General features: G+C 33.5%; 3 protein-coding genes across 5 annotated transcripts; all 3 read left to right on the top strand.

Annotated features, from left to right (window-relative positions):
- Nucleotides 1-2,729: 2,729 nt before the first annotated feature.
- Nucleotides 2,730-17,774, top strand: LOC110620742 (probable polyribonucleotide nucleotidyltransferase 1, chloroplastic). 3 transcript variants are annotated; one of them, XR_006351665.1, is made up of 25 exons: nucleotides 2,730-3,135; nucleotides 3,399-3,467; nucleotides 4,270-4,376; nucleotides 4,476-4,518; nucleotides 5,758-5,841; nucleotides 7,005-7,069; nucleotides 7,160-7,316; nucleotides 7,532-7,588; nucleotides 8,247-8,360; nucleotides 8,855-9,118; nucleotides 9,247-9,321; nucleotides 9,887-10,000; nucleotides 10,778-10,870; nucleotides 11,514-11,692; nucleotides 11,870-12,053; nucleotides 12,198-12,245; nucleotides 12,451-12,523; nucleotides 12,810-12,883; nucleotides 12,981-13,088; nucleotides 13,170-13,264; nucleotides 13,335-13,396; nucleotides 13,590-13,653; nucleotides 14,022-14,075; nucleotides 14,180-14,221; nucleotides 15,234-15,505. XR_006351665.1 is itself a non-coding variant. In XM_043958931.1 (24 exons), exons 1-24 carry the CDS (start codon nucleotides 2,845-2,847, stop codon nucleotides 15,621-15,623), a joined length of 2,844 nt encoding a protein of 947 aa, XP_043814866.1. In that variant the 5' UTR covers nucleotides 2,731-2,844; the 3' UTR covers nucleotides 15,624-16,749. The 3 variants fall into 3 exon arrangements, 1 of the variants encoding a protein (XP_043814866.1); XR_006351664.1 differs by lacking the exon at nucleotides 13,335-13,396 and adding an exon at nucleotides 17,363-17,774 and having other exon boundaries at nucleotides 2,731-3,135; nucleotides 15,234-15,719; XM_043958931.1 differs by lacking the exon at nucleotides 13,335-13,396 and having other exon boundaries at nucleotides 2,731-3,135; nucleotides 15,234-16,749.
- Nucleotides 17,775-18,722: 948 nt separating this feature from the next.
- LOC110620319 (replication factor C subunit 3) lies at nucleotides 18,723-22,400 on the top strand. Its single transcript, XM_021764008.2, has 11 exons — nucleotides 18,723-18,888; nucleotides 19,028-19,138; nucleotides 19,397-19,429; nucleotides 19,841-20,009; nucleotides 20,187-20,368; nucleotides 20,769-20,905; nucleotides 20,999-21,097; nucleotides 21,222-21,291; nucleotides 21,368-21,442; nucleotides 21,782-21,827; nucleotides 22,175-22,400. Exons 1-11 carry the CDS (start codon nucleotides 18,805-18,807, stop codon nucleotides 22,231-22,233), a joined length of 1,065 nt encoding a protein of 354 aa, XP_021619700.1. The 5' UTR covers nucleotides 18,723-18,804; the 3' UTR covers nucleotides 22,234-22,400.
- An 860-nt stretch (nucleotides 22,401-23,260) lies between these two features.
- Nucleotides 23,261-27,143, top strand: LOC110621730 (microfibrillar-associated protein 1). The gene is given in 2 exon segments (XM_043958754.1): nucleotides 23,261-24,012; nucleotides 26,454-27,143. Coding segments are annotated over 2 exon segments (684 nt in total). The 5' UTR covers nucleotides 23,261-23,365; the 3' UTR covers nucleotides 26,491-27,143.
- Nucleotides 27,144-27,437: the final 294 nt, after the last annotated feature.

Genomic DNA, 27,437 nt, shown 5'->3' with positions numbered 1-27,437 from the left:
TGGTTGGTATGCTCTTGTGTAGATTTTTAGCTACACATCATTTGACTAACTACTTTCTAAAGTGCCTGCATGATCATTGTCTGTAAGATATTGAAGGGAATGATATGTATTTACTATTTAGGTTAAATTTCCTCTAACCAAAGCAAATCCCATGAACTTCTATGTACTAAATAGTTGTATGCCTCTAGTCTCTTTTGGGTAGTGATTTCAAATTTCCACCCACTCAAGTGTACCTGTAATAACGACACTCAAGGAAACTTCCTAGCAGATATAGGAGAAGAATAGAAGGCACTAACAAATCTTCCTTATCATACTTTGAGAAAAAATGTTTAGTTTGAAGGCCCATAAGTCAATTTGAAGCTTTCTTTTCTTACATGTAACTTCAGAGGATCAATCAGTAAAAAAGATGAAAGATAGTTATGATGTTCTGCTATAAGAACCACAGTTTTTTGGGAGGATATTACCAACCCTTGAAAAGTTCTTGTTCTTTATCTCTATCCTAGCTAGGTTATTGAATCTTGATTATAACGCAACCATGACGTTAAACTTAGCTTATATAGCACAGACTATAATAATATCTACATAATCATATTTTAAAAAAAAATTATTTTCACTTATAAATTTGATATTAATGTTCTCTATAATCGGGTAGGGTACCCGCGAAAATTAAACTACCCTGAATTCGAACCCGATTTATATTAGTAATATCCGAACCCCTTCCAAATCCGATTAAAAATTAATTTAAACTATCCGAATCCGTCTCAAACCCGATTATTATTATCCGAATAAAATCCGAATCCGTTTAATCTTATATATTTTAATTAATAATTTATATAAAAAATATTTCTCATTAATAATTTTCATTTAAAAAATATAATATTTTTAAAGAATATTTAAATTTAAATTTTTAAATAAAAATATATAAAAAAAATTTATAAATATTATTGTAAAATATATTTTTTATATTAAATTAATTATTTATATAAACGGGTTCGGGTAGTGGGTACCTATACATAAAACCCGAATCCGCAATGAGTATTATTTTTAAAACCCGAACCCATCCCAAACCCGATTATAACTATTAAAATCCATCCTATTAGGGTTCGATCTAACCTCTCTAGACCACTAAATTTAAAAATCAGTTTGATCTGCAGAAGTATTCCCTCTGAAGCTGGAGAACATGTAAAACGAAACCCGCATCTTGGTGGAGAGTTAGGCTTTCTGAGTGTCTTAACACCCAACTTTCAAGCATCAAATGTCGCATTTTCAATGTATTGCTCCAATCATATATAGTGAAAAAGCTTTCCCAATACTCAACTTTCTTCCTTCTTCTTTCTGGTGAAGCAGTCAAGCAACAACATAAAGAACGGACTTGGCATCTTCAAGAATTCTTGTTCAATGCTCTGCAGTTTAACAGCTCACTCAAATTAAAGTACTTTAAGTTGATTTCAAGACTAAATACGTCCCATAATATTCCTAGTTTTGCATTCATTTGTCACTGTTACAAAATAAAATTAATAACCAACAAAAAAAAATGGTGTAAATATCATGCTAGCAATTTCCTACGGAAAGAAAACTTATGGAGAATCTTCCAATAGGCATCTTTAGGAGAAGATGGCATAAGAAGCCGGGGGTTAGCATTGAGTTGATTTGATTTAAAATCAAACTAAACTGAATAAATCGAAAACTGAAATTTTTGTATTTATAAAAATCAAACCGAACTAATTTTGATCAGAAATTAAACCGAACCGAACCGATTTGATTTAATTCAATTTGATTGGTTTGAATTTTTAATAAATTTTTTATTTTTTAAATTTTACTTTTATTATTTTAAAATTTAATTAAGATATTTTAACTTTAATATAATCTAATCTCTTTATATTATTGAAAATAATATATTATTATCTCTGATCAATTCGATTCGGTTTTTTCTGATTAAAATCAAATTAAATCGAAATAACTAAAAATTTTAAAATTAAAAATCAAATCGAACTAAAATAAACAAAAAATTAAATTAAAATTTTAAATTAATTCAGTTGAATCAATTTTTTCGATTTGAACCGAATATCAGTCAGGTAGCAGCTGCAATAATAAGAATATAATTTTAACTAGCAAATCAATAGGACCAAGATACATCTCCTATAGGCATCTTTAAGATATATGTTAAAAACCTTAAAATTATTTCTTGCATCATTAGTATTTGATTCAATTTATGACAATTCCATATTTATTTCCTTGCTGTTAGGAAAATTCAAAATCTAGTTCAAATAGCTTCTTTAGAGTATCATGAACTTGGGCTTTGGCCCATCATTAGTAGACCCAAACCTCAATTATTCATCGAGTAATAAAGAAAATGTGGACTGTGTCTTGGTTAGGATAGTTAACAATGGTATTGGGTTTAAATTTTGAGATGATTACAAACACCGAGTGTTGTTATAATTACATAAATGGAAATGAATATGAATATAGAAAATGCATTCATAAAAATAAAAATTGATAAATTTTATAATGCATAAATAAATATAAAGTAAATAATAAAAAATAAAAAGTGAATAAATTCTGTTAAAATTTTATAGATTAATTGAAAAAAGAAAATTGAAAAAGCAACCCTTAACTTTGCTATAATTTGGCCAGCCTAGGACGACAGGTCGTTGCGCAAACAAGTGTGTTACACTGCCACGACGTCGTTTGCTCGTATCTAATGAACTGAAAAAACCTCGTTGATTACCATCACTGCGTGCGCGCCCTCGAAACGGATAAAGTCTCTCTCTACTCTCTTCTTTCTCTGTCACTCTCTCTGCAAAAACTGCTGAATTGAGTGCAAAAAAACAAAAAAAAAAAAAAATGCTAGCAAACCCTAGCAGCCTCCATAGGAGACCTCATTGCTTACACAGCTCTGCATTTTCGCTCTCCAATACTCGCTTCAAGCTTTCTCTCTCCTCAAATTGCCCTCGCTTTACCAGTTCACGAAAATCCAAGTTCCCTTCACTGTCTCTGCTTTTCCCTAACCAAAGAAGCAATAGGTTTATTGCAAGAGCTTTAGAAGACTCGGAAGTTTCTGAGTCAGTGATAATCGATGGGCTCCAAGCTTTCTCTCAAGCTGTCTCTGTCAAAATCCCATTCGGAGATAGACATGTAAGTTTGGTTATGCTTTTGTTTATTTGTTTATGAAAATTTACTATGATTTTTGAGTTCTTTTTTTTTTTTCTGCTGCCTGTTTTCTTAAATGCTGGAATTGAATTTGCTTCAGATGTGATAATGGTATTCTTTGATTTAGTTCAGAGTTATCGTTTCAGAGTCTCAAATCAGTTGTATGAGAAATTGAAAACTGATGCATATATAAGTGGTAAAATGGCCCCTGGATGAATGTTTAATTATTTGTAATTTTTTTTTTCCAGATTTTGGTCGAGACAGGTCATATTGGGAGACAAGCTAGTGGTTCTGTGATGGTAACAGATGGAGAAACTGTAAGTTAGATATGCACATCTGTTTATATCTGTTTTGTAATGTGAAAACAAAAGAGATTACTAGTTCCATCCCCCAACCCCCCACCTCCCCCCCCCCCAAAAAAAAAAAAAAAAATGTGAACTTGACTGTCCTTCGATTTTTGACAAGAATTTTGATTTAAGTGGACATTCTTAAACTTCAGTTGATATTTTTACAATGATTGTAGGAAGAATTGAAAGGACACTGCGTGCATACTCTTTCTGTGGAGTGACATAAAGATATAAACATGTTACATGTTCAAAGGGTTCAGCCAATAGTATTTGAACTTATTCTTTTAATTTTATTTCAAGTGGCTCTTGTCTGCTTGAGCTCGGAAAAATACTCTGCTTTGTCCTAAGATAATTGGTTTTTTAATTGCATTCTGACTGGGTTGGTGGTGTTTAGAGGTTAGGGCTGAGGGCTACTGCATTTTGTGTATTTGAACTGTCAAAAAGCGCAAAATGTTTATTTTAGCTAAAATGAATACACTGATAAACATATTTCAGTATTGCTTGCATCACAAAAATAAAGTAAACTGTGTGGGATAAAAATTATAGGAAAGTGAAGGTGAATTTTTAGGATGAACGTTCAAGATTTCAAACATTGTTCTGTCATTTCTAGCACTCTAATTTACTTAAAATTATACTTTATTGTTGTAATTCTTCTGTGTCCAAAGGGCAAATAGTTGCAAGGTTAATTTTAGACTGGTTTTCTTGAATGACTGTTTATTGCTCATTTTGTGCAATTCATTGATTTGATTTTTTTATATATTTTTTTATACAGATTGTCTACACATCTGCTTGCATGGATGATATTCCCAGTGAGCCTTCCGATTTTTTCCCTCTTTCTGTAAATTATCAAGAGCGCTTTTCAGCAGCAGGTCGAACTAGGTATGTCTTGCTATTTTTTCTAACTTTTCATTTATCTTGTAAATTGCTTGAAGAATGAAGATGGCTAATATATTATGTTCTATATCTGAATTGCTCCAGTGGAGGATTTTTCAAACGAGAAGGGAGGGCAAAAGATCATGAGGTACTAGCCACCCCTTCAAGTATAGGAATGTTTAACCAAGCTGATAGCTCAAGCAATTACCTTTCAAATATTGACTTAATAAGAATTTCTGCCCAGCCATTCCCATGTTGATTTTGTTTGTATATGTGCAGTTCTCAGTTGTTCCAACAATGTTGGAAGGTATTGAAGGCTATGTTCTCATGCTATCCTATAACATATAATCATTTATGAATGGAAGAACATAATTCAAATAAATAAGTTGTTCAAGCATAATGTTCAGAATTCTATTTCTTAGCAAATTTTCTAAATTTTTTGATAGATGATGCTGCACAAGGAATTCACAACATAATATTGTTCAATCAGCCTATGATTTATCTCTTTTGTGTAAAGAGATGCAACCTTAAGCTTGACTATGTTGTGCTGGTAAATATATCATATTGTGAGTTCCATTTGGCATATCAGGCATGCAACTGTTGACATATCAGGCATGCCAACTGTTGACAATAACTGTTGTGTTTTATAAATAAACAATTTGTTATTTTGATGATATGAACAGAGTTATACTGCACTTAACGGTTGAAATTAAGGAATCTATCATCTGGGAGTTTATGGTTCTCGTATGCCTCAGTTTGAGAATAGAGACCTAAGGAATCTTAGCATATTTCTTAACCCAATATCTGAGGTTTGTTTTGCTTCTGAAGTTTGATGAAATGGTGTGGTCTTTCTAGGATGCTATGGCATACTCACCACCTAATTACCTGCAGACATACTCATATGTTTTTCCTTGATGATCTCCATGCCTAGTTGTTATCAGTTAGTGCTATCATTGGCTACTTTTTGCCATGCTTTATTTTCTTCTGCTTACTGCTTCCACAGCCCATTTTCTTATCCCCTTTATAAATACCTGCATTCTCGGAATGAATTCCTTTCTCATATTTTCATTTATCCATTCCTTTGTATTCTTAGCATCATCTTCCTTTCTTTCTCTCCTGAGTAGTGATTGCTTTTGCTTCATCTGTTTTGTTCTAATTTCTGACAAACACATGAATTGATTAACTAGAAATTTGCAGTTCAACAAACTCAATTTGTTAGTGCAGTGGAAAGAGTTGTTCCTTTGACAACAGGGGAACAAATAGAGATAGAAGAAGTCAACTAGTTTTGATAATTTGCTGGAGTCTATGACAGTAATCTTCCTCTTGGTGCCTTTGAAATTCTTGTTTATCTATTTACATATGTATATTTTTTCTTTGCTGTATCTAGGTTCTCATTTGTAGATTGATTGATAGGCCTTTGCGCCCAACTATGCTCAAGGGTTTCTACCATGAGACTCAGATACTATCTTGGGTAAGTTTACTTGAAGTCTTTAATTCCTCAAAGAATCTGATTTGCTTTGACGCAAGTTTTCTTATCCTTATGAAAATATCAAATTTCACTTTAAGGACATACTGGAAATAGAAAAGGAAGATGCCATTTTAAGTTTTTAAACATGTTTGCTAATCTTTTTGCTGAAAGATATTTCAAAATTCACATAACGAAATCTTATTTAGTCATCAGACCATTTTTGGATAAAGTCATATTTACGAGTGAGATATGAGGGCATCACTCAGTATGGAGTATGGACCCATTGAAGCAAGGTCCTAGGAAATCTGGAAACAGTTCATTATTGAGTAAGTTTGCCTGGGTGGCAGTTGTCAAGTTTGAAACTTGATGCAAATTTAACACCTTTACTATTAGAACCAATGTTGGTCCTTTAAGTATCAAAGGTAGCCTCTTAAATACAAAAGAAACTTTTGAAAATGAAAATGTTCGAAAGAGAAACAAAAGCCGGTAATTTTCAACAGCATAAATGTGCTGTGAGGTATGAAAGAGATATTGGGACAGATCTGTTCTAGAAGATTGGGCCTTTAAACAATATCCTTGAGAGCAATTGTGCTTAAAAAAATGATTCATTGTTAAATTTGAAAAATCTAGAGTGTTTATATGTGATTCTCAGGCATGATGTGAGAGATTACCCTCTAAGAGACCCAACTAGATGGGAAATATACTCATTAACTACCCTAGAATAAATAAATAATTATTCAATAGTCCCCATAAATGTGTATGGTTTTGAAAATGCTACAAACTAAACAGATTCATGGCCTGGATTTTTAAATTGACAATATGATTCGTTGGATAACAGCCCTCACTCTACATCTCTTTTAAGTGTCATTGCTGTGCTGGAAGTCCTAACCAATTTGACTTGCTTATTGGAAGGAAACATCACAGTTATGCTTCTGAAAATGTAGATAGAATTTGAATGTCATAAGCTAAAGAAGGGCTGGACCTGCGGTTATAATCTGAGTTCATGACCTATTACGTTTTGATGTCATTTAATCAATGCTTGATTACCAGAATTTAGAAACTTAATAGGCTACTACTTTGGAATTATTATGACGTGCCTCAGGGGGGAGGGGTCAAAAGTTTTCATTCCTCTGATGGAATTTTATTTCTATTTGTTATCCTCACAGGTTTTGAGCTACGATGGTTTGCATTCCCCTGATTGCTTAGCAGTTACAGCAGCTGGAATAGCAGTGTAAGTTTTACAAAACAATTCAGTCCTTTTTTTTTTCCTCTACACTTCATTACGAGTATACTTTTTTATTCTTATGCTCAAATGCCACAGAGCCCTTTCAGAAGTGCCAACTACAAAAGCTATTGCTGGAGTTCGAGTTGGCCTTGTTGGCGATAGATTTATTGTGAATCCAACAACGAAGGAGATGGAAGAGTCGGAGCTTGATTTAGTGCTGGCAGGCACAGACAGCGCAATTTTAATGATAGAGGTTAGCTCTTTTATAATGGTTGAACGTAAGTCCTTTCATAGATTATTGTCATTTTCTTTCATTTGGACAAGAAGAAATTTTATAAACAATGTCATTGTTTTACATTAGAACTTTGATGAGAATACCTTTTGGACATTGATTGTATATAGAAGGAATACGACTTCACTAAAGCAATGTCAACAACAAGTGGTTTGTCAACTACCTTTGTCTTGCAGGGTTATTGCGATTTCCTCCCAGAAGAAAAGTTGCTTGAAGCAGTTCAAGTTGGGCAGGTTGTTTGTTTACTTTAAGTATCTTATCTGCCATTTCATGATTGCATGCCAGAAACTATCCTAATTGCATCTTGTGCAAAGATGAATTCTGTATGACCTATAAGTTCATGGTTGTTTCTTCATTCACTATGGTGCAAGCATAGCTTCGCCTTCTACACATTTTCTTTTCTTGTGGGAAAAAAATAAAATTAACATTAGGGAGGAGCTTTTTTACAAAGAATATATCAATTGTTTGGGTGCAATTAGAGATGCTTGGTATGGAAATGTGCAGTGAGTAATGTTCATTCTGGATGTTGTTACTGTAATATTTATGTTGTTGGTGATCTTTTTAGTAACTTTTTATTTTGCTGGGAATACATCCTAAGGTATAATATATAATAATGTGGAAGTGAAAAACATGATCCATGTGTATTGGCTTCCCCCTTTTTCAAAAAGAAATTTTATTTTCCTTTTTTTGTATTAGAAACCTTTTTTTATTTTTGTGTCTGGTAGAGTGTTAACTTTTAATATATTTATATTGCATTTTCTGGGAACATGTTAGTCTTTCAGTTGATGGAAGTTTATTTTGTCCTCTGTTCTTCTGATGTTCCTTGAAAATATTCGTAAACTGCAAATAAATCCATTTAGAGACTTAAATTTGCCTGTTCACTAAAGTCAGGATGCAGTACGGGCTATCTGTAATGAGATAGAGGCATTGGTGAAGAAGTGTGGGAAACCAAAGATGCTTGATGCAATCAAATTACCCCCTCCTGAGTTATATAAGCATGTGGAGGTATGGTTTATGTCATCCCTGTTTATTGAATTTATCTTATTGCTTCCTTTTGGAAGTTTTACCTTGCACTGTAAATAGTTATAATCATCTTCCAAATTAAGATTATGCTTCCTCCATCGGCTATAGAATGGTTATAAGGTTTAAGATTACTTCTAGAGTACACAATGCCATATTGCAAGGACCCTTTTTGACCTCTCTGTAATCTGTAGCAGTACTAGTAACATTGAAATATTCATGTGGTGGAAAATGCATTATCTTGACTTATTAAAATTGTCTAGGATATGCAAGATGTTGAGCAAATAAAAGGGAGCTTCTGGTGTGTGCAGATATTCATGCCTTATCCGTGATTCTGGTTAACAGATTGTTGTTTTCCTTTTGTCTCCTTTGAAAATTGTTTCTTTTTCTTTCTACTACCAAACATGTCTCATGGGTACAACTATTTGTTGAGATCTAAGCAATAATGAATAGTGATATTTCTTATTTGTCTTGGTCAGGAAATTGCTGGTGACGAGTTAGTGAACGTGCTACAAATAAGGAACAAAGTACCAAGAAGAAAGGCACTTGCATCATTGGAAGAGAAGGTTATTTGTATACTTACAGAAAAGGGATATGTAAGTAAGGATGCTAGTTTTGGAACCACTGAAACAGTTGCAGATTTGCTTGAGGATGAAGAGGAGGATGAGGAAGTTGTTGTGGATGGTGAAGTAGATGAAGGTGATGTCCACATAAAGCCAGTATCACGTAAACCCTCTCCCTTGGTTAGTCTCAACTCAATTTTAGTACTTTCTCTTGTTTGCATCTTTGACAGTGATTTTTTGTATGATTTGGTTTATTTATCTTCTTTTTACCAAGACTTCTAACACATTATTTGCATTTCATCCCCTAGTTGTTTTCTGAGGTAGATGTGAAGCTGGTATTCAAAGAAGTTACATCCAAATTCCTGCGGAGACGAATTGTAGAGGTATGAGGTACTGTTGTCACTTGCAGTTGTTTTTATATCTATTATATCTCAGGTTTTTTTTTCTTAAGAGGGCAGCATGAAAAATAAAAGAGAAAAGGAGTGAAGGAAATTTTTTTTATTCCCTATCCTTTGTTTAAGGAGAGATGGAAAGATATGCTTGAAGGAAATTTACTAGAAAAGACTAAATTAATGAACACATAAAAATGATTCTTGAGTCACTTGTCTGAGGGTTGCATCATTGTTATCCATGCTATTAGCAAAGATAATGTGTAATAACTTGAGTTTTTCTAATGAGTTTTCAATTGTAGTTGATAACCTGCACAGCCATTTTGAATACTGTACGCAGCATTTTGATCTTCTGAAGCGTGTTGTACCTTATATTTTATGACACACATGGATACAAATATGATTCCAACTGTATGAACCTAATAGGGAGACACTTATCAGTGAAAACAATGTTCTTTTTCACGTTTGAAGAATTTGTCTTGTTTCAGCCAAATGTAACTGATGCTGAGCATGTTTATGTCTTGTGTTCATTTCACAATTCACATTGCAATTGTTGCAGGGAGGAAAGAGAAGCGATGGGCGAAACCCAGAGGGCATACGCCCAATTAACTCAATGTGTGGATTACTCCCTAGGGCCCATGGAAGTGCTCTTTTCACCCGTGGAGAAACACAGGTTTAAATAGGTGTTATTTTGATGTTGAAAACATTGATGGATGTACTTGACTGTGTATTGTTTTTAGGTTGGGTGATAGTTGCATGTTGTCTCCATGAAGGGGCAAGTGAGTATAAGTGTTTGCTTAGCTCTATCATTGTTCAGTAATGAATCCAAGTGTTTCAAAAACTTTAATAAATGTACATTTATGTTTTCTGCATCTGTCCTGTATCTGTCAACTTGCTACCTGCCTAGCAATTTTCTCACTGTTATATAGATCGTACAACATATCTGGGTGGGAACATCTGAGGTGACTCTTTTTTATGTCTCACTCAGGCCATGAGTTTCATTTCCTCATTACCTGTTCGTTTCATATGTTTTGTTTCCTAGTTGTTGTTGTGTTAATCTTCTCCCCCTCTCCCTCTTCTTTTGCCTATACAACTTTAGAAAATGTCATTCATAAATGCCACTTGTCATCTACTTCGGTTACATGCCACTCCTTTGTTTCTTTACAATGTCAACAAAGACGAATCTGATTGTCAACCAAATGTTTAAAGCTTTTCTCATTATTCTCCATCCAATACATTCAATTAATGGATTGATGTGGTTGGTGATTTCCCAATGGTGGCACATTTTGATGCCTTTGGTTAGGTTAGCATATTATAAACTCATTACAGTTTGTTTTATATTCATGAAGTCAACATCAGTATTTTGGGACTACATTAAATAATGCATATATTAGCATACCATACTGTTGTGAGGTTTTTTGTGACATTTTTGTTACAAATCCTTTTACAGTCATTAGCAGTGGTCACACTTGGTGATAAACAGATGGCACAAAGGGTCGACAATCTTGTGGATGTGGATGAATTCAAGAGGTTCTATCTTCAGGTCTCTTTAGTTCATTTCTTTCATTACAAGTTAGTTTAGTTACAGCTCGCAGTTAACCACAGAATAATGTGAATGGTTCTTGTTGTTCCTGGTTTTGAGTTTGTATGCAAGACAAGACTATTAATATATATATTTTATAAATTCATCATCTTCTATCTTTTATATCAAACTATTTTTATCATCTAATCACTTATGTGCTTTATTATTTCCCTTGACATGATTTCTGAAGTAGCTGTTCTTCAAATTTAAGTTATATTTCATGATCTTTCTCTCTTTCCTAGTTCTTTAGGAATAGGGGTTGCACAAGAGACAGGTGTAATAGTTGTTGGCATTAGCTGTATCTGCCTGCCCCACCCCCCACCCCCTTTTCTTTTATTATTACAAATGAACTATAGGGCAAAAAATTAATGGAATCTTTTGTAATTTATTCATTTTGGAGGAATGAATTAGTAAATGAAGCAAAGAAATTGCAAATAGTTGAATGTGATAATTACTTATTTTTATTTCTCGATCTAAATCAATTTCCTTTGACCATTGTGTTTTTCAATTTGCTTATGAAAAATGTGCTTGTATTTTTTATATGGTATACTTTTCCTTTCTGACAAAGATACTAACTGTTCTATTCTTTGTTCTAATGGTCCAGTACTCATTTCCTCCATCTTGTGTTGGGGAAGTAGGGCGAATAGGAGCACCTAGTAGAAGAGAAATTGGACATGGAATGCTTGCGGAGAGAGCTCTTGAACCTATATTGCCTTCTGAAGATGATTTCCCATATACTATTCGAGTTGAGAGTACCATCACTGAAAGCAATGGCTCCTCAAGGTCAGAAACCAAACTAAAGGATTTCTATTGATTTTGAAATTAGATGGTGTACCAATAGCTCCTTCAGATGTTTGCATTAAACCTTGCTGTGCTCAAAACCTTGATCTTTCAGGTTCTATGAATTGCATGTTAAGCTATTCATCATGTGATTAGATCTTATCTTTTATTGTAAAACAGCATGGCCTCAGTTTGTGGAGGTTGCTTGGCATTACAAGATGCTGGGGTCCCACTAAAGTGCTCAATTGCTGGGGTAGCTATGGGTTTGGTTTTGGATACTGAAGAATTTGGGGGTGATGGAACACCACTTATTCTATCTGACATAACAGGATCTGAAGATGCATCTGGCGATATGGATTTTAAGGTAATAGTTCCTGCTATTTATTTATTTGTTATATTATCTTAATTGTTCTCATTTGGAAGATTTTAAAATGCTTATCAAGTTCAGAAACAGGTGCATGATACACAGTCTGGTTCAATCTCACCTTACAGAAAATGATGATTGCAGGTTGCTGGAAATGAAGATGGAGTAACTGCATTTCAGATGGATATAAAGGTTGTTAACATCTATGTGTATAAATTTTCTTTTACAGATAACAATCACATTTCATGTCAGGATATGCCTGTGCCTCAAAAGAACCCCCTGTTAGGAACCCAAATAGTTAAAGAAAAAGAGGCTTACCGATTTGTATTCTGAAGCTGGTTCAGTTCTTATAATCTGTAACTATAAACCATAATCAATTCCTTCTTTTATATGATAGGTTGGAGGAATCACTTTACCTGTTATGAGAAAGGCACTGCTGCAGGCAAGAGATGGCCGGAAGCATATCCTTGGTATGGTACATAAAAAATGTTTTAAAATTTCTGTTATTGTATTACAAATGGTTCAGAGACGTTCCTATGTTTTTAACCAGAACACTAATAGTGGGATTATTTTAATAAAGCATATTTGTAGAGAACTTGTCAGTTTCTTATTGTAACTGGACTGCTATGTGCTCTTCATTGACAATGTTGTGTCAACAATTGTTGGAATGACTTGCCAATGCATCTAAGATCATATTTGACCAGTTGACTTGAACTAAATTGTTCTTTTATTTTTTTGGGTTGTTTAATGATCAAGCTGAAATGTTGAAGTGCTCACCTCCCCCTTCTAAAAGGCTCTCTAAGTATGCCCCATTGATTCATGTCATGAAGGTCTGTTATCTTTCTTTCCCTTTCCAATATTTGTACATTTAATGGTTTATCTGATTAGTGTGATGTAGTTTACATTAACCACAGTATTGTTTTGCAGGTCCGTCCTGAGAAGGTTAATATGATAATTGGTTCTGGCGGGAAGAAGGTGAGGAGTATTATAGAAGAAACAGGAGTAGAGGCTATTGACACAGATGATGATGGAATTGTAAGACAGTGAAAGACCTTGTCGTTGATTGGTCCTTTTTCACATATCGCTAATCAAAATGTTTTATTTTGCCTTTGCCAGGTAAAAATTACTGCTAAGGATTTGTCAAGTCTAGAGAAATCCAAATCTATTATCAGTAACCTTGTAATGGTTCCAACTGTTGGTGATATTTATAGGTATTTCTTTTCTGTGAGATGGTCTTTCTTTCTTTTTTTTTACGGTTTATCCATCCTGATATTGGTTTAGATCAAGGGGAATAAAAGTTGAAATGGCTATGTTTCTGAAGACACTAGCAGATTGCACTAAAGGTGAATACAATGATTCTCACATGGTAAAGGGGTTGGCTGATTAGTATAGGTTCTAACTCTTATACTTTAATTATATGCATATATCATCGTCATTTAGCCATTAGCATCTTTTGAGAAACATCTCTTTTCCATTAAAATTGTTGCTTAATTGATTATAGAATTATGAACTCCATGAATTTCTTGTTCTTATCAGGAACTGTGAGATCAAATCAATAGCTCCATATGGAGTTTTTGTGGAGATAGCCCCAGGTCGTGAGGTACAGTATCATCTCAATATCTCCAAATTGCTTATGAAAAAATGCTTGACCTTTCAATTCCATACTTATTCTTGCTTTAACAAGTTCTTTTCTTTAATTTTTAGCTTCTATAGTTTTGATGTGTCCTCCTTTTGTGTTTCCCAACTGTCAAATATTTAAACATTTTCAGAATTTTGTCAACATATCATTTTTGTTTTTACATTGTAATTTCTAGAACTTTTCATCAGACTATCAAATCAAGGATTCTTCCTTTTTCTGTTAAATGTTTTTAAAACTTTAAAAGTCATTGAAGTTCTAACCTCATACGTTATGCATTTTGAGAAAAAAGAGAAAAATCAGAGATTCCTGAACTTCTGAATTTCTTGCAGGGACTTTGCCATATAAGTGAACTGACTTCAAGTTTTCTGCCAAAGGCAGAAGATGTAAGTATACAGTTCCCTTTTTCGCATTTGTTTTGCAGCCACAATAATTGCTTTTTTTCTTATAATACATAAGAGCAGTTCTTCTAACACTGTTTATGTGACAGGCTTTTAAAGTTGGAGACCGTGTTGATGTTAAACTTATTGAGGTTGGGAACTTCCTATTTTGTTGCACTTTCATTTCAATTCACCATCTCTAGAAACTCAGAAACACATTTTTCTTCATTGACAGACCTTTTCTTGGAAAAACATAGGGAAATAGCTTGCTTCATATTTTCCATTTCTTTTTTATGTGGTTCATTATTTTTGTGTTACTACCATGATAGGTTGCCTAGTTTATCATGTTCCAATAAAATGATTACCTTGGTTGTTTTCTCTTTTCATGATTATTTTCACATTTCATTGACTTCCCAAATGCTTGAATATCCAATTAAAGATTACTTTGATGTCAACAATATGTTCTGCGTTGATCATCATTTTTTATGCATATGCATTTGCATCCATTTGGCTGACCACTGTTTTAAGAGCTCATAAACATGTTGAGTCCGTGAAATTTCAGACATGAATTATTAGCATCCTTGTGGATGGCTTTACCCATTGGTAGGAGCTCCCAAATATGTTAATTTAAGTAACTGTTATATCAGTTAGCAATGGAGACCCAGTTATCCTTGTTCCCATGTTTCTCACATAAAGCTACTACATCACGGATGATTTTCTATTGTTAGGCTTATGTTGGTCTTTGAAGGACATTTTGAGGTTAAAAGCAAGTTTAGATTGCAATTCAAGTTACAGCCATTGACCTATAGCTCTTGGATGTTCATGATTCAAATTCTTTGTTACACGAACTTAGCATGTTCAGAATTGGAAAGGCATGTTTGCTCTTTCACTTGTGCTTTTAAGATCATCATTTGATTCCCAGCCGACTTATGTAAATGTTGTCTATGTGATGAATTTGAAGCTTCCTGTTATTCTTGATTTTTCTTTTTCTGTTAACTATTGTTGTTATTATCATTTTAAAAGAATTTGAATTCTTAGTTCTGTGCTAGTATTTGTTTGTACTGTATGGATAGTTGATGCATTTAGTGTCTGGGCATAAAGATTTTTGTGCTGGAACCACACCACCTAGCAAAATTATTCTATAGTGATCATGGGCTTTTACAGGTTAATGAAAAGGGACAACTTCGTCTTAGCCGCAAGGCGCTACTTCCAGAACCAACTGTAGAGATGCCCAGTGCAAAACAAGACGCAAATGACCAAAAGACTCTGGCCTCACAGAAGGCAACTGATAAGAGTAATCCTAGAAGAACTGTAAATTCACCAAAGGATGGTGTAAATGAAGAGGCGACTGAGAAACTTAAGGATAAAACCAGTGACGCAGTAGAGGATGCTGCCGTTTTACAAAAGAAGGTTTACAAGAGGTTAGCCAGCTCAGCCAGAGATGGGCCTAATGTTAACAAAGACAAGCCAAAAAAAAGCAGCAATAAAGTTGTCACAGGTGTTGCTAGCGAAGATGGAAGTACTTTAGTGAATGGTGAAGCCAAAATTGGATGATAAGTATACTCTCTTCTTATTTTTGACAAGGAACTCGTTGGTCCTTGTATTATGGTAAAGGTGATGGATGAGCTGCAACTTTAACTAAAACTGAAGGTATGGCAATGGCACACTTACCTTCTCTCTCTCTCTCTCCATGTATACTGACATACATATAGATGTATGCATATCCTATCATAGGCAGGTTCACTTTCCTATTTTGCCAGAGAATTATAATCATGAAAAAGCATGTACATATGGGAAAATATATATTCAGGTAAGAATAGAAGTGTCGTGTTATAGTATCTTGCTTTAGGAGTAAAGCAGGTGAGGTGGAAAACATATGCTGTCAGGAAGAGCAAAATAGGTAGATTTAGGAGCAACTATGGAAAGGAGAAAATTGATGAACAGTTAACTACTTGATTATCAACTGAGGAAAAGAATATAAATTACTAAGAGAGGAGAAAAAGAATATCTGGGGTGGTGCAAATGATGGAAAGCTGGAGTTTATGTATGCGTGCATACATAGAAGTATATGTATGTATCAACAGTCGCGTATATTATTGGTGTCACACATGGAGAACTGTATCATAATTGTCAAAATCTGCAAATCACTGATTTACTCATTTTGTACAATTCTACCTCATTAATTGCTATGACGGTGGAGTGTGATGAATATAATTATGATACAACTCAAATTAGGTACTTCCGCTTGTGGGAATCTCTCATTCAGTTTAGCTGCCACAATCCATAGGATTGATACTTGATGTGCATCCGCACTACACACCGTGCTTTTATTCTTTGAATAACTGTTTTACACATGCAGCTTTTGTATTTATTGTGATCTTTGCAACTTAGAAAGATTCATAATGTTTCATATCTTTGAAATTATTTAATTAACAATGCATTTTTAACTAGATTTTGGTTGCAAGTTTCCACTTCGGGATCATTGTGTTGATGATGATTAATCACTTTGTGATCAAGTTTTCTGTTGCTTTATGTAACTTTGGATGCTCTTTAGAAGGCATTAGGAACATGTTTTCAACTGAAATCACACTAGGGTTGATTGTAAAACCATGATCATTATGATTCAATGACTGCTTGTAAATTGATTATCAATTTGATTCCATTCTTTTTCGTGGTTTTATTTTTATTTCTTGATGCTCTATTCACATTAGATATTAACTTGATTCAAAATCTGGAAAAATTGTTGAGTATATAAACAACGGATTGTAGATGGATTAGCATTGGAATACTAGGAACTTTTATTTGAGGCTTGGATTCATCATGGCAAATGTGCACATAAGTTACATTTTACTAAATCACACATTAAAATCGCATCATTTATTAGCTACTAAACAACAATAATAATAATAATAATTAAATAGAAGGCAGCCCATTTGGGTTTCTTGATTTTGGGAAATGGAAAAAATGGTTGGGAGAAAGAAAAGATGGGAATTTTGTTTGTAAAGACAGGGGGGGGAGAGAGAGAGAGAGAGAGAGAGAGGGAGAGAGTTGTTTTGCAGAGGGAATGAGAGTGATTTCTTTTTTACGCCATTGGTCATCTAATAATTTTTTTTTTATTAAATCTATTGAAAATGATTGTTTATGGACTCAATATGCTTAAAAATGGGATGTCGCTAAATAAATGCTCAGGAACACGTGTTGTGTTTTGCCATTCATCATGATTCATGAGCATGGACATGGCTGCATAGTTTACATATAGATAGAAATTGGTTGATTGCCCTTGTCTTTGTCAGGTAGTAGTTAACTTCAACGAACTGCATCCACAAGCCTGCATAAATCTGAAGGACTATGATGCAAAAGAGCTCGTTTGTTTCCTGAGAAAGAAGGGAAGGGAATCTTCTGAAACAATTGATTATTCTTGATTGAAACAAAAGAAACTCCACTTCTTTTGCTGCGGGGGAAAACATCTTACTGGAGTGCCTTCGCTCTGTTCCTTGATTGAAGGTCTCATAGTTTTTCCTTCTGTATCGTCTTCATTCTCTCCCAACATTGGTTGAGAAGGTCATAATTTTATAGTTCATTTTCTTTTCGCCTTTTCTGTTTTTATGGTCGGCAATACTGTGTAAAGCTACCCGAATTGATATTAAATCCGCTGTCAACCATAGCGCAGCTTAATGATTTGAAAAGCATCATTCTTATTGGATCTACAGCTAGCTAATCTTAAGCAATTTGGACATGCACCTTCAAACTGTAGAGGTTATGGTTTGGATATCCTGAAGGACCTGTGCATCAATCTTCAAGATTCGGGCCGCCGCTTCTGGTTCCATGGTTTGAGAGACTCCGGATCCGACAATGGGGTCTTCTTGATTCTAGTTTTGATTTAATCCAGTGATTGAATTTTTTTTTTTTCAAAAGGATAAAAAAATTCGATTTTGGTTTTATTCATTTTTCCTGCACAATTTAAAAGGAGATGGAGAATTATCCGATTAAAGTATGTTCAGGTTCAAATTTGAATCAAGTCGTCACGGGACGTATGATTATGGCTAATTTTGTCCAATTAATAAATCTTAATGTTTGGAAATTAGAATTTTATGAGAATTAAATTAAATTAAATTATTTTTCATTAATTTATATATTCAGAAATTTTCTAATGTATTTTAAAAAAAAAAAAATTAAAGCATTGAGAAAATTTAATTCGGTTCCTTTTTTATTTTGAAATTAATTGGGTGTTAAATTTAAGAATGTGTTTAGTAAAATAAAAAAAAAATTATAATGTTGACTAATAAAGGGTTAATTTTAATATTCTGAAATAAAGTATTTCTAAATTCTAATAAATAATTCAATTATTATTATTAATCTTTTCTATTAATTTTTAAAAAATATATTAAAACATTTTTTATAAGAATATTTTGATATTCTCTTAAAAGTATTAATAGATGAATTAATGAAGATATGGAGTTTTTAATTAGGAAAAATGTAAGGTTATTTTAATAAGTTTTTAATAATAGCATTCTCCAGTGACCTTTTCATAATTCGCCGAACTAATAATAAGAAAATATAAAAATAAAAAAATTAATATGTACAGTGGGCCCCACATACGCATATTTTCCATATTTTCCTTCCGCCTTCGGAGTATATAAGGCTTCTCCTCTATTTCCCGCCACTTCTCTCTCACAGTGACAGAGTCAAGAGTTAGTATCTGAATTGAGGGATCGATCAGAGGCAGAAGTAAAAGATGTTGTGGGTGGACAAGTACAGACCCAAAACCCTAGACCAGGTTATGGTCCACGAAGACATTGCCCAAAACCTCAAGAAGCTGGTACTCCTTTTCTCGATCCGTAGTTATACGGCTCCTTCGATTCTTTCTTTCTTTCTTCTGCTTCCAAATAATGTATTCGTCTAAATTCTTAGGGTTCCTAATGTTCTTATTCAACTGGTTCACTTTATTTTAATTTTAGGTCACTGAACAAGACTGCCCCCATTTGCTCTTCTATGGCCCCTCCGGTTCTGGCAAGAAAACCCTAATCATGGCCCTTCTTCGTCAGATTTTCGGTTCCAGCGCTGAAAAGGTCTCACTTACTTATCTTTCGCTTTTTATCTTCTTACGGAGAAATCAAAGGAAAATAACGGAGTATGGTTTCTTAAAATAAAAAAAGTTTTTGTGCCTATGAAAATAGTAAATGGATTAATTTGCAAGGGTTTTATTTTTATTTATTATCATGATTTGTTGCTAATTAATTGCTAATTATAATTAGGAAATTACTGGCATTCTTTTATTTTGTTTTTGTGTTCCAATAAACTGGTTGTGGGATATTGTTTGATTGCAGGTGAAGGTGGAAAATCGGACATGGAAAATTTATGTAAGTTTATTGTCTTTTTTCTTTTCTTTTCTGCTGCAACTGCTTGATTAATGATTCTAAATTAACTGAATGTTACCATTATTTTTAAGTTGTTGTCATCTGTTTTTGAATGTACCTAAGTTTGTTAATTTCTTTTAGATGTGCTTTTCTCTTACATGTTATCTTTCTGAGAGATCACGCTTTCTAATATGCATTCAGCATAGGACACTGGTGCATATTTTTTTTATTTGTGAAGTAGCTATGCACAAATACACTACATATTTTGCCCCTTCTTTATGTTAAGCCATATTTTGACTCTGGATTCAGCAGAAATTTGTGGTATATTTGGGTTTGTAAGTCTGATATCCAGTGTTTTCTTTTTTGATAAATACGTATACAAAGCTAAACTGATTCTTTATAATTTCATTTTAGGCCGGAAGTAGAACTATTGAACTGGAGCTTACTACATTATCAAGCACAAATCACATAGAGCTGAGTCCTAGTGATGTAGGCTTCCAGGACAGATATGTTGTACAAGAGATAATCAAAGACATGGCTAAATCTCGTCCAATTGACATAAAAGGAAGAAAAGGTTATAAAGGTAACTTTATTGTCTGCCTCTTATTTATTTTCTTTTCTCTCACTTGCACTGATTATCTTACATTTCTTGTATAACTCAGAATCTGTATAATTTGACATCTTCTGGAATGTGTTATAAACTGCAATTTGTTACTTGGTGCAGTAATGCCCTGATAATATTCTACTTGTGCAATGCCAGTTCTAGTGCTCAATGAGGTTGATAAGCTTTCAAGAGAAGCACAATATTCTCTCCGTAGAACTATGGAGAAGTACAGTGCCTCCTGCCGGCTGATTCTGTGCTGCAACAGTTCTTCGAAGGTTACTGAAGCAATTCGGTCTCGCTGTCTGAACGTGCGAATAAATTCACCTTCAGAGGAACAGGTTGGAAAAGTTCTATTGTTCTGTTTAATATTTATGATTATTCTTTTTCAATTGATTGCAGTTGAATGGAGCATCTAGCAACCAAAAAAATTAATATATTTTTATAAAATAAAAAAGTTCTTCATTTCTTTTGGCCACAGGGAAGGGGGATGGGCTGGAATTATGTACACAACTGCAAAAATACATTGCTTGTGTGCCAGGAAACCTTGGGTTTAATGTGCAAGTTTTATTTAGTGTACCGTCGTGGACAAAAAATCTGAACTACTCTTTCCCCTTTACTCTGTTGTTCTATATTTAGTGGAATGGTTGTATAAAACGTTATTAAGAAAAAAGAGCTTATTGAGATTTTAAATGTTAGTACAGTTTGTCTTATATTATGGTTTTCATATTCTTTCTCCAGATTGTTAAGGTGTTGGAGTTCATTGGGAAGAAAGAAGGGCTGCAACTTCCACCTGGATTTGCTGCTCGTATAGCAGAAAAATCAAATAGAAGTTTAAGGAGAGCTATACTTTCATTTGAGACTTGTCGAGTCCAACAGTTGAGTACCAAAGCATGTCTTACTGACATTTATAGAAAATGTATTCACTTAGCTTCTTATGCTTGTCTTCTGTGTTCTTCATTTGACTGTAGGTATCCTTTTACGAGTAATCAAGCAATACCCCCAATGGACTGGGAGGAATATGTTTCTGAAATAGCATCTGATATAATGAGGGAGCAGAGTCCTAAAAAGTCTGGTCCTTAGATATCTGATATCTTCTGATTGGAAAATAAAAAATATGATACTTTTTGACCTTCTGTACTACCTACTTCTCTATCTAAACTTCTGATCAATCAAGTCCTTTGTATACTTCAGGCTTTTTCAGATTCGAGGGAAGTTGTATGAACTGCTTATTAACTGTATTCCTCCAGAGATTATTTTGAAGGTAAAGACTTGGTGTAGTTTTTTGAACCTTATATTTTCATTTCCAGTGTTGAACTTCATTTTCGTTTTTACCTCAGAGGCTGCTTTATGAATTGTTAAAGAAATTGGATGAGGAATTAAAGCATGAGGTCTCCCATTGGGCTGCATATTATGTAAGTTCTTTTTTTTTTTGTGTGTGTTTGGTTGCCAGATTTTGATTACTCATGTTCTACTAGTATTGCAAGTTATGTGTTCTTCTGGTAGAGATATAGAATTCAGTGCAAGGGGACTGATAAGACTGAATATTTGATGATAAGCCTCTAAGAATCTTGTAGAAGCAAGTTGGTTGGAAATTTCAAGGGATTCCATGTAGTTTTTGTAGATAATTACATTTACAGCCAAATGAATCTAGCAATTATTATCATCATTTTTGTCCCTTGGTGCTGTCTCAGCAGTCAAGGACGGGTATTTTTACTTTTTTCTTATTGTGTAATTTTTTATTTCCCCCTCAGGAGCATAGGATGCGTCTTGGACAGAAAGCCATTTTTCATCTTGAAGGTACACAATTCTTGCTGGAAATTGTTGCAAGAGAATCAGCTGCTACGAGTATAAATCTAGTTCATACTTTGCTTCAGTTCTCTCCAAGTGTTAGATTTCAGTACTGACAAATCACATACATACAAATATGGCCTTCTTTTGCCACCAGCCAGTTGATTTTTAACTAAAATAATCTTTCAAGCATCATAATTTTTCTCAAACATGTTGAAGGCATGTAATATGCACCCCATTCTATCAGCTATAATTTACTCCCCGACATTGTAATGTTGCTGCTCAACCATGTTTAACTGTTTACTTGGATGAACTTTACTCTGAGTGGCTCATGGATGGCTTGATTAATTTTGCAGCTTTTGTGGCCAAGTTCATGAGCATTTACAAGGCTTTCCTCATTGAAACATTTGGTTGAGGAAACGAGCAGCATGTTAGTCGCGATGTTTAAATATCTCGTTGAAGTTCTATGAAGAACTCCCAGTGTTTTTGGTTTGTAATCAGTTGTGCAAAATTTTTATTTATTGTTTTGCAGCATTTCTAAATTATAGCATTGTAATGAGATTTAGATCTTTTTCTTCGTCTCTTGCATGGTTTGTCTTTCCTTCAGGCAAACGGACTTTACTTCGGTGGAGGCGTGAATGGTAGGGAGAGAGTTGTAGGTGGTCTCGCAGAAATTTTTTTCTAGAATCAACTTTAAAAAAAAAAAAAAATAATAATAATCAAATTTAAATTGTTTTTATAAAATATATTACCCTCGATTACATCTGAACGATATTACAGAATTGTTTATAATTTATGAATAAATAAATAAATAAATAAAAATATTTAAAATTGTAAAAGTTTAAAATATTTTAATATTATTTATGATAATTGATATTTTAATATTATTTTAATATATTAATATAATAATATTATAATTAAAAATAATATCAATTGTATATATATTGATATATAATTATTATATTTAATATATTTTATTATTTTTAATATATAAAGATACTAAACTGTTTTGAAAATATTTAGAATTATAAAATAATATTATTTTGTGATTAATTGTATATAAATTACTGATATTATTTAATTATAATATTATTATATTAATATATTAAAAATAATAAAATACATTAAATTTATTATTATAAACAATTATATTATAAATAATATTATTAAATTAATGTAATATATATTATTATAATATAATAAATAAAATAATTATTTTTTTTAAAATTAAAGCATGCGAAGCAGACGTAAGTTGCATGAAGAAAATCAGCACCATGTTGGCTTTGTTTGTTTATAAGAAAAAAAAAAACAAAAGAAACTGTTGGCACTTGTGAAACAGCGCCAGATATTAGCACCTGTTAGACAGGCACCAATCTCTTGACAGGCGCCACTTATAAGATTAACCACTAATACATAAATAATTTAGGATTTGACCGCTAATAGGTAACTAATTCTGAATCAAACTCAAAAAGTTAACTTTTTTTTTTTTTAACACCAAAACCCAAAAAGCCCATGAGACCGACTCTGAAGCAGAAAGATGGTATGCCATGATCAAGCCCATCTTTATGCCAAAGTTTGAGAGAGAAACCATAGCTGAGCGTGAGCGGCTTGAGGCTGAAGAACGAGCTCTTGAGGTAAAGGAAAGAAGGAAATTAGACGAGAGGAAGGTGGAGACAAAGCAAATATTGATTGAGGAGATTCAGTAGGAGCAGGTCCAGAAAAATTTGGTAATGGAGGCAAATATTGCTGATGTGGACACTGATGATGAAATCAATTAGGCAGAGGAATATGAGGCCTGGAAGTTGAGAGAGATTGCAAGGATCGAGAGGGATAAATATGACCGTGAGGCAATGTTGAAGGAGAAGGAAGAGATTGAAAAGGTGAGAAACATTACTGAGGAGGAAAGAAGTGAATGGGAGAGGAAAAATCCAAAACCTGCCCTACCATCAAAGCAGAAGTGGAGGTTTATGCAGAAATACTACCACAAGGGTTCTTGCTTTCAGGATGAGTCTGATGACCGTGCTGCCACTGCTGGGACAGATGAAATTTACAAGCGAGTCTCTGCTCCAACTGGAGAAGATAAAATGAACAAATCCATATTACCTAAGGTTATGCAAGTCAAACACTTTGGCCGCAGTGGAAGAACCAAATGGAACCATCTTGTCAATGAGGATACAACTGATTGGAACAACCCGTAAGTTTGCTTCTCCCTGCAATTTTTTATTGTTGTTCTTTTCCGTACTACTGAATAGTGAAACATCCAAATAATCTATGTTACCTAGAGAACATGGTAGCATATTAACAAGAAATAAATTTGGTATTTTGGACTTTCCTGATCTGATGATTGTATAAGTTATGTTTAACCAGAGTGTATCAAGTGTGCAATCTGATTTTGAGCAATGCTAGTCCTGTTTCCAGATCTGAAGATACTATTTTTAACATTATGATATTTAAAATAGTGCAAATCAAAATTAAAATCTGTGGCATTAGTGTAGTTGATTAGCTATTAACAGTGACAATAACTTATCCCCTTTTCTTTTCTATGTTTCATGTTGTAGCTTTGATGGATTATGTATTGCTTAAGATAAGATTTGGTATATCTATAGAGAGAGAACTTTTTCTCAAGTTCCTTGACCTGTATTGTATATATTGAGAATGTAGGATCAGGCAATTGTTTTTAGAAGTGAAATTTAAATTTTATGCTTGGAGCTTCTTGTTTTTAAATTGTCAACAGTAACAATGATATTTCAGCAATTTCAGAAGACAGCCTTTAAGAACATGTGAAATCAATCCTTGTGCTTTTGGTGTATTCGTGTCTTCTAAATTGAAGAAAAAGATATGGTTTTTTGCCTTTTAGAACATGTGAAATTCATCCTTGTGTATTCCTTTGTCCTTCCAATTGGACAAAAATATATGGTTTTTGTTTTTCTGACCATATGGGTTAGGGGTGTAAATGAGTCAAGCTGTTTGTGAGTTATTTGAAATTCTATTCGATGAAAGTTCGATTAGGCTTGACTTGATTTCTAAACAAGTAAAACTCGAACTTAGTTTTAGAGTCATTTAGTAAACTAGTCAAACTTAAACTCCACATTATTCGGCTCGTTAGGACTCGTGATCTCGATTCGTTTTCAAGTTCATGAGCAAACTCGCGAATAGTCTCCTTAAGTAGTTTGAGATTAATATCATAAGAGAATTAAACTCAAAACCTGTATTAATTTTCATGAGTCAAACCTAAATTTTCTAAAGTTATAATTTAATGACACTTTTAGAGTTTGCAAATATCATATTGTTAAATTTGCAAGCTAACTTGTATATATATTTATTTAACCGAAATTATTATAGTTTTAGATTTATTAATTGTAAACTAAAACTCATTATACCTATAAATAAATTGAATTATTCGAGATTAAACTCAATAAAAGTTCGACTCGTCTTAACTCATTTGCTAAACAGACTAAGTTTGAGCTTATTAATACTCGGTTTGAGCTCGAAATAAGTAAAATTTGAGTTTGACTCGATCTCGAAAAAATTTTAACAAACCAAATTTGAGCTCTTCAAAGTTTAGCTCAGGTCATTTACACTCCTAATTTTTGCTGCATCACAAGTTCTGTCTCTTGTAGAATATTTGCACAATCAAGGACAGAAGACACTGATCCCGATACTTGGCTCCAATATATCTTGAGTTGTTCAAACAATGCCTCATCATATGTATGTTTTGCAGGTGGATTGGTAGAGTAACGAACAGTCACACAAAGATATAGGAATGTAAATGAGGGAAAGAGAACGATTTCTGATATTAATGGCTATAATCAAACAAGAAGACACTGATTACAAATAACCGGCCACTCTTACTAGAGTATACAAGAAACAACTATCAATGACATGCCCTTCTCATTCTCACATTCTTTATTTATAGACGATCCTCTCTTCCTATCATTAGCTGTCCTTTCTCCAAGATTCCTCCGGAGTCATCATTTTCTGGTATTGCTTTTGAGCCTTCTAGAATACACTCTAAATAGTTTAGGCCCCTTCGGATCACTAGCACCCGTAACATGGACACACAACGATTCTCTTCGTGCAAAGTACAATGGAAAAATGGCAAGAATGAATGCACCTATAGCTAGACCCAGAGGAAGCAGGAAGTTGAAGGAATGGGATGTGTGAGAAAATGTGAAGTATCATCACCTCAAATGGAAGTAATTCAAGCTGTTCTGTCTTTAACTCGAGATATTAAAAGGGATTTATTTGAATTATGTAATTATTGAAATCTCTAGATTTTTGGCAATTATCTTATCGGTTCATGTATGCTCCTTTGTTAGTAGTGTACCTCTCTTCGTAATCATGGTTCAGAGCAGGATTAGGCATTTCCAATCATAGAAAAATTTCATGTACAAATATTTGTGAGATGATGCTTAGTATCTTTCTGTGTTTTATTTGATTCCGTAGAATTTCAATGCTATGTTTGCAGTCACTGAGGTTTTGAACTGATCCACTTTTGTAATTTCAGGCGAAGGCCCTCTACAATAAAAATTAAGAAAAACTAGACAATTTAGAGCCAAGATCATACAAGATGAAAATTATTGTTTTTGTGAACTCCTAGCACAAGTGTCTTTAACATTATTGTTTCTCTTGCTGAGATCATATTTCAATAGATCAGGCCAGCATCAAATAAAACTGTGAGCCAACATAATTTTACAAAAGTTCCACATCCACCCTTTTATGGGTTGATTCTCAAAAGTGATTATTGACTATATGAACTTCTCCACCTGCATGCGACCACAGATGCTATATTGATATGATGATGCAGCATTATTGACATGATTTTTCAAATTGAGTAAAGAGATAAGTAAACAAAGAAGAATATCTTCATCTTTCAAACTATTTACATTGTTTGAGCAGGTCCCCAAGCAACCCTCTAATCTTTATCTATATCTATATAAATATTAAATATGCTCACAAAATGCTGCCATGTGGAGCTCTATTAGACTGCCATATGTTCCCCTATTTGCCTTTATGATCATCTCTATCTCCTTTATCATGATTTATCCCCATTTTCATCAACGTTTTATCTCTAATTATGAGCTTTCCGTTACCATGCCTTTCTTTTCGTCTTTCCCTCACAGTTTTTTAACTCCTCTACCATCTCATTTGCTAATGCAAAACTACAGACAGGGACTCACTGGACATGTGGAAGAACGTTGTAGCTTGTGATGAGAAGACTATTGCTGTGGTTTTACATCCAATCTGCAAGATAAATTGATGATATGTAGAAAGTGATGGGTGTATTCACAATGCTTCTATTCTATACACGTGAAATATGCTTGCAATGCTGAAAGTTGTTGTTTTATAGTGGTTTAGACAATACTAAGGTGATATAAATGTGCTTTTGATTTAATTAGCGTACTTCGCTATTAGTTTTGCAAATGTGCTTTATGCAGCACATGAAATGCTGGTATATTAATGCCATAATTTGTTTTAAAAACTATATTCTAAAATAACTACTTGGATCTTTTCTTATCTACATCTATATCTATATCTATATCTATATCTATATCTATATCTATATCTATATCTATATAAAAAGCTGGTTCCTAAAATAGATTATTGCTTGTTTTTAAT

Source organism: Manihot esculenta, chromosome 8, assembly GCF_001659605.2.
Source record: "Manihot esculenta cultivar AM560-2 chromosome 8, M.esculenta_v8, whole genome shotgun sequence".
NCBI lineage: Eukaryota > Viridiplantae > Streptophyta > Magnoliopsida > Malpighiales > Euphorbiaceae > Manihot > Manihot esculenta.
Note: the sequence above shows the minus strand (reverse complement) of the source record. Positions and strands in the feature narration are given on the sequence as shown.

Coding starts and splice junctions, on each gene's coding strand:
- LOC110620742 (XM_043958931.1), top strand. CDS start 2,845: ATGCTAGCAAACCCTAGCAGCCTCCATAGGAGACCTCATTGCTTACAC. Junction 12,884..12,980: donor CATTGATTCATGTCATGAAG/GTCTGTTATCTT, acceptor ATTGTTTTGCAG/GTCCGTCCTGAGAAGGTTAA. Junction 13,265..13,589: donor ACTGTTGGTGATATTTATAG/GTATTTCTTTTC, acceptor TGTTCTTATCAG/GAACTGTGAGATCAAATCAA.
- LOC110620319 (XM_021764008.2), top strand. CDS start 18,805: ATGTTGTGGGTGGACAAGTACAGACCCAAAACCCTAGACCAGGTTATG. Junction 19,139..19,396: donor TCGGTTCCAGCGCTGAAAAG/GTCTCACTTACT, acceptor GTTTGATTGCAG/GTGAAGGTGGAAAATCGGAC. Junction 21,443..21,781: donor CCCATTGGGCTGCATATTAT/GTAAGTTCTTTT, acceptor TTTCCCCCTCAG/GAGCATAGGATGCGTCTTGG.